Raw genomic sequence first — 11,913 nt, 5'->3', positions numbered from 1 at the left:
TGGCTGACAGGTAGCTGGGGCAGGGAGGGTGGGGGGACCAGGGACATGCTACCCTGGGGTTACCAGCACTCCTGGCCCCCAGTAAATGGGGGGGTGGGGGCTCTCCCTGCCCTTGGCTGGAGCAGAAATGGGTGCCAGGGGTCCCCACCAAGCTCTGGCACCTGCCCCAGAGGTGCCACTGAGGGACGGGAGTCTGTGTCCCCCACTGTTCCCAACCCCTTCAGCTCTTGCTGCGCTCCTGGTTCTCCTGTGTCTGCTGCTCCATCTCTGCACTGCAAGGGATGGACACACTGGATGGATGGACATGGCATTGGGGGCTGAGCTAGTGGGGAGGGGACTCCCACCCCCCTTACCTGTGGATCCTGCGCTGGGCCTCAGCACGCATGTACGGTGGCAGTGTGGTGAGGGGGCCCTGCAAGAGACGAGTGGTGAGGCTGGAGATCCCCATCCCCATGGAGAACCACCCCACTGCACCTCAAAAGCCTCACCAGCTCCTTGAAGGTGAGGCGGCAACTGTAGCACAGTAGTGGAATATAGGCAGCTTTGCTCTCAGCCCTGTGGGAACAGCGACAAGGACAGGGACACTCATTGGTGCCACTGGGGTGGCCTCGGAGGGGGTATGGAATGCTGGAATCCCCCCTGCCCACATGCTCACCTCTGCTGGCAGCACCCATTCCCCACTGGCTCCAGCTCCTCCCAGATCAGTGTGGGCTCCAGGGCCAACTCCTCCTCTGCAAGAGCCAGAGGGCAGGGGGGCAATTGTGGGGTGCACAGCTGCTCCCCAAATCCTCTGAGCCCCCCATGCCCAACCCACTCACCTCCCTCAATGTCCAGGCCACAGAGGCAGAGGAGGCAGCGCTGGGACTCGCTGCTGGCCTTGGCTGGGTCTGGGCTCAGCTTCTCCCCTGTCCTGCAGCCAACACAGGGTGAGTGCACCCCAATCCCCCACTCACTCCCCCCACCCCACTGTACCTCCACATGGAGGTCCCTGTACCGGTAAACAGTGCTGATGGTGGAGGGGAAATCCTCCTGCAGCCCCAGGAGGAAGCGCTCGATCAGGTGGTGGATGCTGGGCTTCTCCCGGCGCTGTGGGGGCAAGTGGAGAGGGTAGGGGCAAGACTGGGAGGTTTGTCCCCACCATGGAGACACAGCTTGGGATCCCCAACACGGGCCACCCCTACCTTGGTGAAGAGGGGTGGCACAATGACGGTGGGGATGTTGAAGAAGTGGTTGTAGAAGGCGATCTCCTTGGCCGTGTAGTCCCGCATGGGCCGCACCACCATCACATCGCCGTGACGCTTGTCCGTGAAGCCCTGTGGGTGTGTGGCTGCCAGGGGACTGTGCCACCACCAAGCCTTGGATACCCTCCATGGAATCATGTCACCCCTCGGGTGCAGGTGACTGTCCCCAGCTCACCGTGTCGACGGCAAGGAAGGCACCACGGCCCAGCGACAGGTTGGTGAGGAGCTTGATGGCCACGCGGGTGCAGGTCTCGCCCGTCATCACCTTGGAGTAGCCCCTGCTCCGGGCCATCTGCAGGATGAGGTGGGTCCTGGGGATGAGGTGACACCGGTTCAGAGCCGCCATGCCACGCTGGTGCTGGAGCCGGGCAGGATCAGCCCCTCACCGCAGCATCTGCAGCAGCTCCTCCCGTGCTGTTGCTGTCTCCACGGCCTCGAAGATCCGAAGCAGCTCCTGGGTTTGGGCAGTGTCAGGTAGGCGGGGAGTGTATGGGGGTCCCACTGGCATGTCCTGGGTGCTATGGCCAGGCAGAGAGGTGGCACTGTCCCCCTCCCCCTCCTGTCGCTTCTGCTGGATAAAGCTGTCCACAGCCTCCTTGTAGGAGGGGCCAGATGGGCCGGACTTGCTGGACTGCTCTGGCCCCGGCTGTAAGATGGATGGGGGCAGCTCCAGTGCCTGTGGGGCAGAAATAGATACAGGGGGAAGTTGGGGTGTCCAGCTGTGTCCCCTCACCTCAGCGCCTGTCCCCATGTCACCTCAATACCTCCTCCAGGTGGATCACGTGGTAGGGGAAGCCAGTGGCCCGCAGAAGGGTCTCCATGTGGGCCAGGGTCTGCTCCCGCTGCTCTGGGCTCTGCCTGCGCACAGCTCCCTCTGGAAGGCAGGTGGGCAGTGCCAGGGCCACTGTCACGGTGAGGAGGGGGCACCCACCACACCCATGGGGCCAGGAGGACAACCCAGGGTGCCACAGCCTTGCTGGGCTGGGTGGCAGCACCCTGGGTCTGGCATGGTGCAGTGGGATCCTATGCTGGGAGCAGGTAGTGGAGCAGGGAGGGGGGAGTGGGGCTGGGAATGGGGCAGGGAGCAGGCACTGGGGCTGGGAGCAGGCAGTGGGGCCAGAAATAGGGTAAGGAGCAGGCAGTGAGGCAGGGAACAGACACAGGGGAAGGGAAGGGGAAGCAGAGCTGAGAGCAGGTAGCAGGACAGGGAATGGGCAGTTGGACACTGAGCATGCAGCAGGGCCAGGAATGGGCTGGGAACAGGTCTGGGAATGGGCAGTTGGACACGGAGCAGGTAGTAGGGCTCATCCTTACCCTCAACGTAGACAAGGCCGGGGATGAAGCGGAGCCTCTTGGCCGCCTCCCGGCTGAGCCCCTGTCAGAGGCACAGGGTGAGCAGGGTGGGTGAGCTTGGCCCCCCCCACCGACCCCTCCCGAGCCCCCCTCTCACCTCCTGCACCTGTCGGACCATGGCACTGGAGGCTGAGCCCCCCGACAGCGCCAGCAGCACCTGCGAGAACAGCAAGGACAGTCACCGGCCCTGGTGCCACCACTGGGTCCCCCCTCTGCATTCCCCCACCCCTGGTACCTTCTCTCCCGGGAAGATGACGCGGTTCTTGCCCAGCATTGCACGGAATTTGTGCACGAAGTACTCACGGAAGCAGCCGCTGTGGGAACCCCTGAGTTTGTTCCACTGCCCCCAGGCCCCATGTCCCTGAGCCCCAACGTCCTCAAGTCCCCCACTCCCAGCCTTTTTCCTGAGACCAATGTCTCAGAGATCCCATGTCCACAAGTCCCAACATCCCAGACACCAAATGTCCCTGAGACTTGATGCCTCAGAGACCCCATGTCCCCAAGCCCCCACTTCCCTGAGACCCAATGTCCCAGAAACAAAGGTCCATGAGACACAACGTCTCCAGGCTCCCATGTTCCCAAGACCCAATGTCTCCAATTTCCCACATCCTCAAGACTCAATGTCCCCAAGGCTTAATGTCCCCAAACCCCAAAGTCCCCAAGCCCTGATGTCCCAATATCCCCAAGTCCCGGTGTCCCCAAGCCCAAACATCCCGAACACCCAATACCCCCCAGCCTGATGTCCCCCATCCCACTGTCCCCGTCCGATCCCTCACCGGCAGAAGGGGTCCCCGACGCGGATGATGAGGGCGGCCGTGCCCTGCCCGCACTTCATGCAGGTTCGGGGGTGGCTGTGGGGACACGACCAGTCACCGGGGACATCGGGACTCGACCCCCCCCGGGGGCGGTACCGAGCGGGGGGGCGGCGGTCCCAGTCCCAGGGCAGCACGAGGGGCTACCGGGCATTACCGGGGGGTACCAGGGGAGCACCAGGGGGTACAGGGGCAGCACCGGGGGGGAGGGGGCAGCACCAGAGGCAGCTCCAGAGGGTACCAGAGAGATATCGGGAACACATCCGGGAGAAGAACGGAGCGGTACCGGGGGGTACTGGGGGAGCACAGGGGATATACCGGAGGCAGCACGGCGGGGATGTCTGGGGGATACCGGGAGGTTACCGGGGGTTCATCCTGGTCCCGAGCGGGCTCCCACCTGTCTCTCGGTGCGCGGCGGCGCCGCGGCGGCTCCGCGTCCGCCCCGCAGCCGCCACCGTCACCCGACACGTCGCACATGGAGGTGCCGCTCGGCCCCGGTCAGTCCCGGTGGGTCGCGGTGTGTCCCGGTGGATCCTGCTCAGTCTCAGTGTGTCCCGGTGTGTCCCAGTGGATCTTGCTCAGTCCCGGTGGGGCCCGCTCGGCTCCTCTCGGCCCCGCCGTGTCCCGGTGTGTCCCGCCGTGTCCCCGAGCGCTCCGGTCGCGCGGCGCTGACGCGGCGGTGCCGCCCCGTGACGCCGCGCCCGCCCCGCCGCCGGCGCCGCCATGTTCCGGAGCCTGCTGGTGGCGGCGGCGCAGCGGCCGCAGGGCCCGGCCGGGCCCCCCCGCGCCGCCCCCGGGTCCGGGGCCGCGGCCGAGGCGCTGGAGGCGCAGTTCAGCTGCCCCATCTGCCTCGAGGTGTTCCACCGCGCCGTCGGCATCGCGGGCTGCGGGCACACGTGAGACGGGGCCCGGGCGGGGGCGGTGGGGACCCCCGGGATGACCTGGCGACGGGCGCGGTGCGGTCACTGGGCGATGTCCTGGCGCTGGAATCCCTTGGGGCTCATTGCCGAGTGACCTTGGCCGGCGACGAGACCCCCATCCCACCCCCAGTCGAGTACCGGGACCCTCACCCCACTCCCAGTCAAATACCGGGACCCCCCAACCCACACCGGGTCCCCCATCCCACACCGGGATGGTTCAGTACGGGGCAGCCCGATACTGATATATCATCCCAGCCCCAGTCAAATATCCCACACTGGCTCCCCCATTCCCACCTCTGGGATGGTTCTGTACCAGGACCCCCATTCCCAGCCCTCCTGTCCTGGTACCGAGACCCCCATCCCACCCCCTGTCAGGTACCAGGACCCCTATTCCCACTGCTCCTATCCTGATACCGGGACCCTCATCCCAGTCCTCCATCCCACACGGGGGCCCTCATCTCACCCCTCCCATCCCAGGATCCTCATCTCACCCCCCTAAGTCTGTTTCTGGGACCCCCATCCCACCCCCAAATTCAGCATCATCCCATCCCACCCCAGGTCAGATAATGGGACCCCCATTCCTACCCATCTCATCCTGGTACCGAGACCACTGCCTCTCCCATGCAGCACCGGGATCTCCATCTCATCCCTCTCATCTCTGGACCCCCATCCCATCCCTCCTATCTTGGTACTGGGACCCCTATCCCTCCCCTAGATACGGTACTGGGACCCCCATCTCTCCCCCCTTGTCCTCATCCTTGATCCTTCCCTCTTCGGGGATGGGGTGCTGCACTGTCCCCCTCAGTGTTCCCCAACCTGGATCTGATGTGGGTGTCCCACTGACCACCCAGAGCTCCCTCTGCTCCCAGACCTGGCTCCCACCCCAGGACCTCTCAAACTCTTGTCTCTTTGTCCCCCCAGCATTTCAGGAACACCTTCATCCAGTTTTCCATCTGATTTTGAGGACACCCCCAGTGGGCCTGTGGCTTTGCGTGGAGCTCCAGCGCTGCCTCGCTTGTCCCCCTCTAGCTTGTTTGAGGCTGGGGATGATTCCAGATCCCCTCCATGATCCCCCTTGCTCATTCCTACTCCCTTTGCAGTGGCAGAGGGTTTGAGGTGTTTCATTCTCTGTTCCTGATGACAAGAGCTGGGTAGGAAGGGACATGAATGCTGGGATAATTGGATTTTGAGGACAGAGCTGCTTTGCCTTGTGCCTGGAGGTGCTTTCCTGCACCTCCTCCCCACCTGGATTCCTCAGCCACACTCCTGGGGATATAAGGACCTTGGAAGGAAGTGATCCGGGCTCTAATGTGCTCACTCCATCCCTGCCTGACCTGGATACTCAGCACCATTTTTGTTTGGCTCCTTTCAAATCCAGTCTCAGAGCAGCGGAATCATCTGTACGTGCAGGGAGCATCTTGGGGGCCTCCTCTCACCCTCTCCCAACCTCCCAGTTCTCCCAGTTGGGCTACTGATCCCTGGGTTTTGGGGTGCTCTGAGTCCCTGGGAATGGGTATGCCCCGATGGGATCCTGCTTTTCTTCCCGGGGTGCTCAGTCCCGCTCTGTGCTCCCAGGTTTTGTGGGGAATGCCTGCAGCCCTGCCTGCAGGTGCCATCCCCGCTGTGCCCACTCTGCCGCGTGCCCTTTGATCCCAAAAAGGTGGAGAAGGCTTCCAGCGTGGAGAAGCAGCTCTCATCCTACAAGGCTCCCTGCAGAGGCTGCAGCAAGAAGGTAAAGCTGCCAGTCCCCATCCCTATCCCAATCCCACAGCCACGGTGCCAGAGAAGGGGAGTTACTGGCTGTCCCTGGTTTGCTTCCCCAAATAAGGGTGGGATGTGGATCTGCAGGAGGACAGGAAGCTCTATAGAGGGATTGGGACTAGCTGAATCCATGGGCTGAGGCCAGTGGAGTGAGAGTCAACAAGGCCAAGTATTGGGTCCTACCCTTGGGTCACAACAACCCTATGGAACACTCCGGGCTGGGGGAAGAGTGGCTGGAAAGCTGGAAAAGGACCTGTGGGTGCTGGTGACAGCAGCTGAACATGAGCCCAGGTGTTCTCAGGTGGGCAAGAGGCCAATGGCACCTGGATTGTACTGGCCACAGTGTGGGCACAGGACCAGGGTAGTGACTGTCCCCCTGTGCTGGGCACTGGTGAGGCCACATCTGGAATTTTGGGGTCTCATTTGGCCCCCTCCAGTACAGACACTGATAGGCATGTCCAGAGAAGGGAATGGAGCTGGGGAAGGGGCTGGAGCAGCAGGAGCAGCCGAGGGAGCTGGGGGGGCTCAGCCTGGAGAAAAGGAGGCTCAGGGGGGACCTTCTCACTCTCTCCAACTCCCTGACAGGAGAATGGAACCAGGGGGGTCAGGCTCTGCTCCCAGGGAACAAGGGATAGGGCAAGGGGAAATGGCCTCAAGCTGTAGCAGGGGAGGTTCAGGTTGAACATCAGGAATAGTTTCTTCATGGAAAGGATGGTCAGGCCTTGGAAGGGGCTGCCCAGGGCAGTGATGGAGTCCCCATCCCTCGAGGTGTTCAAGCACTGACTGGATGTGGCACTCAGTGCTCTGGGCTGAGTGACAAGGTGGGAGAATAGGTCACAGATTGGACTCAATGACCTTGGAGGTCTTTTCCAACCAAAATGATCCCATGATTCTGTGTCCCCTGTGTCACAGCTGCTGCCCTGAGCCGAGCTGAAGGAGCTCCCTGCCAGCTGCCTCTGTCAGAGGTTGCAGCTCTTATGGGACAGTGGGACCTTCAAAAGCAGGTGGAGGTTTTCCTGCAACATGGAAACCCTTAACTTTGGGAATCTTGTCACCCCTGACTGCAGCCCAGGAGCAATCCAACATGGTGTCAGTGCACTTTCAGGATTTCTCCCATCAGCAGTTCCTGCTTTTTGAAGGAAAATGGAGTTGGTGCAGCCTGGGTGGCTTGTGGGGAACCTCTGGGGATCCCTGCAGGGACAGTGCATCCCCAAATCTCCGTCCTGCGAGGAGGGATGGGTGGGTGCAGCATTTCCAGTGCTGTGGGTCATCCTGCACAGACCAGTGGTCACTCAGACCTGGGCTCCAGGTCCAGCTCCAGTGCTGGCTCCTGGAAGGTGTTCCCGCAGCCCAGAAATGTTTCTTGTCCTCCTTCTCCAGGTGACCCTGGCCAAAATGCGCTCTCACGTCTCATCCTGTGCCAAGGTGCAGGAGCAGATGGCCAACTGCCCCAAGTTTGTTCCAGTTGTCCCCACATCCCAGCCTATTCCCAGGTATTCCTGCGCCTTGGGTAGGGAAGCATGTCCCTCCTTGCATGCCCCAAAATCCAAGCATGTGTTTCACCTTTCCCTGTCTAATGACAGGGAGGAATATCAGCACTTTTCCTTCCTGGCACCCATGGCCCTTGTACTGCTCCGTGTTTTGGAGTGTGAATTGGGATGAAGGACCGAGGGGGTGGGAAGGGGTTGGGCTGGTTTCTGCTCTCACAAAACCGAGCTGGGTTAGTTTGGAAGGAGTCAACCCAGCCCCTTCCCTGGGGATCTGAGCTTTTCCTCACTCTCCTTAGCAACATTCCCAACCGCTCAACGTTTGTGTGTCCGTACTGCGGGGCCCGGAACTTGGACCAGCAGGAGCTGGTGAAGCACTGCATGGAAAACCACAGAAATGACCCCAACAAAGTGGTGAGTGATGCTGGGGCACTGGGATGGGCTGGGATGTGCAGGAAAACTCTTGGGAATCCAAATACACTGCCCCAGGCCACCGGCATGGATGTGTGTGAGGTACAACTGTGTTTCCAGCTGGTTTAATTTGTTTAAATCCCTTTGGGAGGTGGAGACCTGTCTCTGATTTGTTAGAGACTCCCTGTTTAGCACTTTCTCTGCCCATTCTCTGTCAGAAAGGGGGGATCACCACTCAACCTCTCAGGGGGGTCAAGGCAGAAGGATCCATGTCCAGGTGTCACTGTTCCCGTGTCCCTGTCCCTGCAGGTGTGCCCAGTGTGCTCAGCCATGCCCTGGGGAGATCCCAGCTACAAGAGTGCCAATTTCCTCCAGCACCTCCTCCACAGGCACAAATTCTCCTACGACACCTTCGTGGTGAGTCAAAAAAAAGGGGGACCCCCCTCCCTGTGTCCTGTGCCAGAGGGTGAAACCAGCCCTTCCCTTCCCATGCTGGTATCAGCCCATCCCATTGGGAAGGGGACAGATCCTCCCTTGGGCTCCACAGGAGGCACGTGGCACACGTGTTCCCCACTCATGAGACCCCCACCCTGGGGGTGCTGAGCTGGTTGTCCCCACAAAAGGAGGAGAGGGAAATGCTCCTACTCTCCGCAAAGATCGTTCCATTAAACTTTTCCCCTGAGGAATTTTAACACAAAAAGCCTTTTCTTTGAGGTTTCAGGAGCAGGGGGAGGGAAACAGCCCAGCCTTGGGGTTTGGGGGGTGTGGCTGCTCCATATGGGGGGGTCTGTGACCCCTCCTGTGTGGGATTGAGGGTGTGATGGCTCAGCCTTGGCTGCAGTGACCCAGGAGAGGCTTTGTTCCCATCCTGCTTTTATTGGATAGATGTCAGGGAAAAGAACCTCCGAATATTTACAAAGGAATATCCTGGTTTCAGAAGCGATTGGTGTGTTGGATAAACCAGACCTGGAGCGCTGAAAAAACCTGTGGCCTTGCTAGAAAGCTTCACCCTTTGGCCTCAGCTTGTGTGGGCATGTTCCATCCTTGCTGCCAGGTGTAGGATTGCAGGCAGGAGAGGGATGTGGGCACAAAGCACACACCAAAGAGCACGGGTTTCATTCCCAGGATCTTTGTGCCAGAGGAACGGAGGCTCGCAGCCTCCATGGCACGACCAGGAGTGGGCAGGGCTCCATGGAGACAGTGTGCCCTAGCTGTGCCAGCTCTCCTGAGCATCCTTGTTTTATTTTTAGGATTACAACATTGATGAGGAGGCAGCGTTGCAGGCAGCCCTGGCTCTGTCCCTCTCTGAGAACTGAGGGGAATCCCCCTTCCCGCCCCGGCTCCTTTTGCACACTCAGCCTTCTGGGAGACATGGATCCCATGGGCATCCCCGGAGCCCCACTGCTGCCTCTCTTCCCTCTGCTCTGGGGGCAAATCCCACCTTGTTTCAGAAGGTGGAGTCTCCTCATTGTTGTGGTGATGAAGCAGAGACATCTGAAGAGAGGAGCCGGCACCGGAGGGCTGGGATCAATCCTGGTTTAGGCATTTCATATCCGTACTCGGAGCACATCCCTGTGTCCAATCTATTTATTATTAGATGCTTTTTGGCACACTTGTCCTTGCTCTTTCTTGCAATCAAATAGGTACCTAAAACTGATATATTTGATGCAAAACACCCTGATTTGGGACTGGTATCATCCACATCCTTTTAAAAAGGAGGAAAACAGCACGGTGCATCTTTTTGTAAACTCTCCAAGGATTTTTCTAGAGATGTCGGGCTGTCCTCACCCCCGTGCTGGAGGCAGGAGCTGCTTCCTTCACCTGAATCCTGGGATGAGACTTGCCTTCACATTCCCCATGAGGACAGCGGGTTTGGAGAAGCCCTCGGGGATGGCATCCAGGGAAACTCCCTCCTCATTTTATACCGGATCTTGGGATATTAAATCCTCGCGTTTTTCTACACGAACCGGCGTGAAGCCTTTTCCACATTTTCTAGAGTGGGATCAGAAGCTGTTCCTCTTCACACTGCAATATCTGTCACCCAGGACAAGAGTATTTTTATGGAACATTATTAAGAAAGTTTATTTTTAAACAGGAAAAAACCCAAACAAATGAACATGTGGATTTGGAATGGGGCGGGAGGCAGGAGCTACATCCCGGGGCGGCGGGTTGGACTCTCTGGGGTGGTGGGAAGTGCACGGGGGTCCTTTGTGGGTCTTCCTGGGCCATTCCTGAGTCATTCTGGGCCATTCCTGGGTCTTTCTACGCTGTTCCCAGGTCTTTCTGGACCGTTCCCTTCCCTACTCAGAACTCCTCTACCTGTGAGGGAGCAGGTGGGATCCTTGTGCCACACTGGCAAGGAGCAGCTGGATTGTGTCCAGATGATGGATGTGCATGGGATGTCTGTCCATGCAGGATCCCAGCTGGAACACTGAGCTGCTTATCCCCAGAGAAATAGGGGATTGCATCTCCCTTTCCCAGTCTTTCCCTGGGAAGAGGGCACTGTTCATCCGAGATGCTATGTAGCATCCTGGTGACCCTCGATCCCCTTCCTCTCTGCCCTCTCTGGAGTTGGCTCTGGAGGGCTAGGAGAGGATGGGAGGGAGATGGCACCGGTGATGGGATGAGCTCAAGGTCCCAGTGATGGAGCTGAGGGAGGGGTGATGCCCAAGATCCCCTGTGCTGCCTTCCAGCAGGATTTGCAGGGAAAAGGGGTAGGAGAGGACCCCTCTGCATCTCCCTGCTTGGAGAACTCCCAAGGCTTATTCAAGACCTGGCTTCAGCTCTGCTCTAGCAATACCTGCTTGTTTTTTATTTTGATTTTAATAGTACTGGATGTTTTTGGCATCTGCAGCCCCAGGAGGAAGGTGCAGACACCCTCCACTCCCCTTGCAGGGCATGGAAAGGGCTGGAGCTGCCCAGCTCTGCTCCCTGGAGCCAGGCCAGCAAGGAGGAATAGGATCTTCTCTTACCTGACCAGCATTGCTGGCACCTGCCCAGCTTGGAGGATGTTCCTGGTGGGATGGAGAGCATTGGCATCTTCCCAAAGGGACTCGGGAGGGTTTACCTGTCCTGTTCTGAGCTGGGACTCTCTGTTCCTGGAGCAGCCTCCATCCGAGCTCCTTGCTTTTGGGACAGCACTGTTAACCTCAGTCTCTTTCCTTCCTTCCTTTTTTCCCTACTCTTTTTGCCCCACAGAGCAGGGGCAGCAACAGCTGCTTTTGTAAAGCACTTTAAGGCCCCGGGTGTGAGGGGTCAGATCTGGCCGTGCAGGTCTGTGCCAGGGATCCCTCTGTGCCAGGGATCCTGCTGTGCCAGGGATCCCACCGTGCCCATCAGTGTGTCACCCACCACTTTTTTGCATAATTAGAACTTTTAATGAGCCGTCCTGTTTTTGGAAAAAAATTAACTCGATGACGTATTTGTAGCAAACCATTTTTCTCAATAAAGGCAGTTTCATCCATGGGTGGCCTCCCCATGTGGGCTCTTTTGAGGGGGTCCCCAAAATCTCTGCTGTGGAGAGGGGATGGGGGTGATGCTGCTCCCTTCTATTCCCCTGGGTGTTTATTTAGGGTGGGTGGGATCTGTGCCCCCCTTCCCTGCTGGCAGTGACCCCGTTGGAGCCCCAGTGTCACTCCTGTGTCCCCCCGTGTGCCCCCCAGCACCGCCGGACACCTGGAGTTTTGGGGTGTTTTCTGATGGGAGTGAGCGACCAGATGATAAAAGTACCCCTGTGGGGACACAGGCAGCAGGGCCCGGTTGGGGGTGCCCAGTGGGCCACCTGGGGCCTGGGGGTGGCTCCTAGTCCCTGTTGTACTGGGAGCACTGGGTGGGGGGCTCTGGGAGTGCTGGAGACTCTGGGGCTACTGGGATCACTGCAGGAGGACTGGGAGCACTGAAGGGATGCTGGGAGCACTGGAGGGGCACT

At 59.5% G+C, this 11,913-nt stretch overlaps 2 protein-coding genes across 4 annotated transcripts; one reads left to right on the top strand and one right to left on the bottom strand.

Annotated features, from left to right (window-relative positions):
- Positions 1-12: 12 nt before the first annotated feature.
- On the bottom strand, positions 13-4,056 carry CTU2 (cytosolic thiouridylase subunit 2). Of its 2 annotated transcripts, none has more exons than XM_051805735.1 (15): positions 3,804-4,056; positions 3,371-3,445; positions 2,830-2,908; positions 2,692-2,751; positions 2,556-2,616; positions 2,006-2,115; positions 1,628-1,917; positions 1,417-1,552; positions 1,182-1,313; positions 995-1,086; positions 819-910; positions 656-731; positions 489-555; positions 354-412; positions 13-290 (listed from the first exon to the last, which is right to left on the bottom strand). In XM_051805735.1, exons 1-15 carry the CDS (start codon positions 3,881-3,883, stop codon positions 221-223), a joined length of 1,479 nt encoding a protein of 492 aa, XP_051661695.1. In that variant the 5' UTR covers positions 3,884-4,056; the 3' UTR covers positions 13-220. The 2 variants fall into 2 exon arrangements, with proteins under 2 accessions (XP_051661695.1, XP_051661696.1); XM_051805736.1 differs by having other exon boundaries at positions 17-272; positions 3,804-4,055.
- A 48-nt stretch (positions 4,057-4,104) lies between these two features.
- Positions 4,105-11,450, top strand: RNF166 (ring finger protein 166). Of its 2 annotated transcripts, XM_051805757.1 has the most exons (7): positions 4,162-4,302; positions 5,248-5,726; positions 5,902-6,058; positions 7,468-7,580; positions 7,874-7,988; positions 8,295-8,402; positions 9,236-11,450. In XM_051805757.1, the coding sequence occupies exons 2-7, from the start codon at positions 5,635-5,637 to the stop codon at positions 9,299-9,301; spliced, it is 651 nt and encodes a 216-aa protein (XP_051661717.1). In that variant the 5' UTR covers positions 4,162-4,302; positions 5,248-5,634; the 3' UTR covers positions 9,302-11,450. The 2 variants fall into 2 exon arrangements, with proteins under 2 accessions (XP_051661716.1, XP_051661717.1); XM_051805756.1 differs by lacking the exon at positions 5,248-5,726 and having other exon boundaries at positions 4,105-4,302.
- Positions 11,451-11,913: the final 463 nt, after the last annotated feature.

Source organism: Manacus candei, unplaced genomic scaffold, assembly GCF_025592945.1.
Source record: "Manacus candei isolate 608988 ecotype Guabito, Panama unplaced genomic scaffold, ASM2559294v1 h1tg000065l, whole genome shotgun sequence".
In the NCBI taxonomy this organism is placed as follows: domain Eukaryota; kingdom Metazoa; phylum Chordata; class Aves; order Passeriformes; family Pipridae; genus Manacus; species Manacus candei.
Note: the sequence above shows the minus strand (reverse complement) of the source record. Positions and strands in the feature narration are given on the sequence as shown.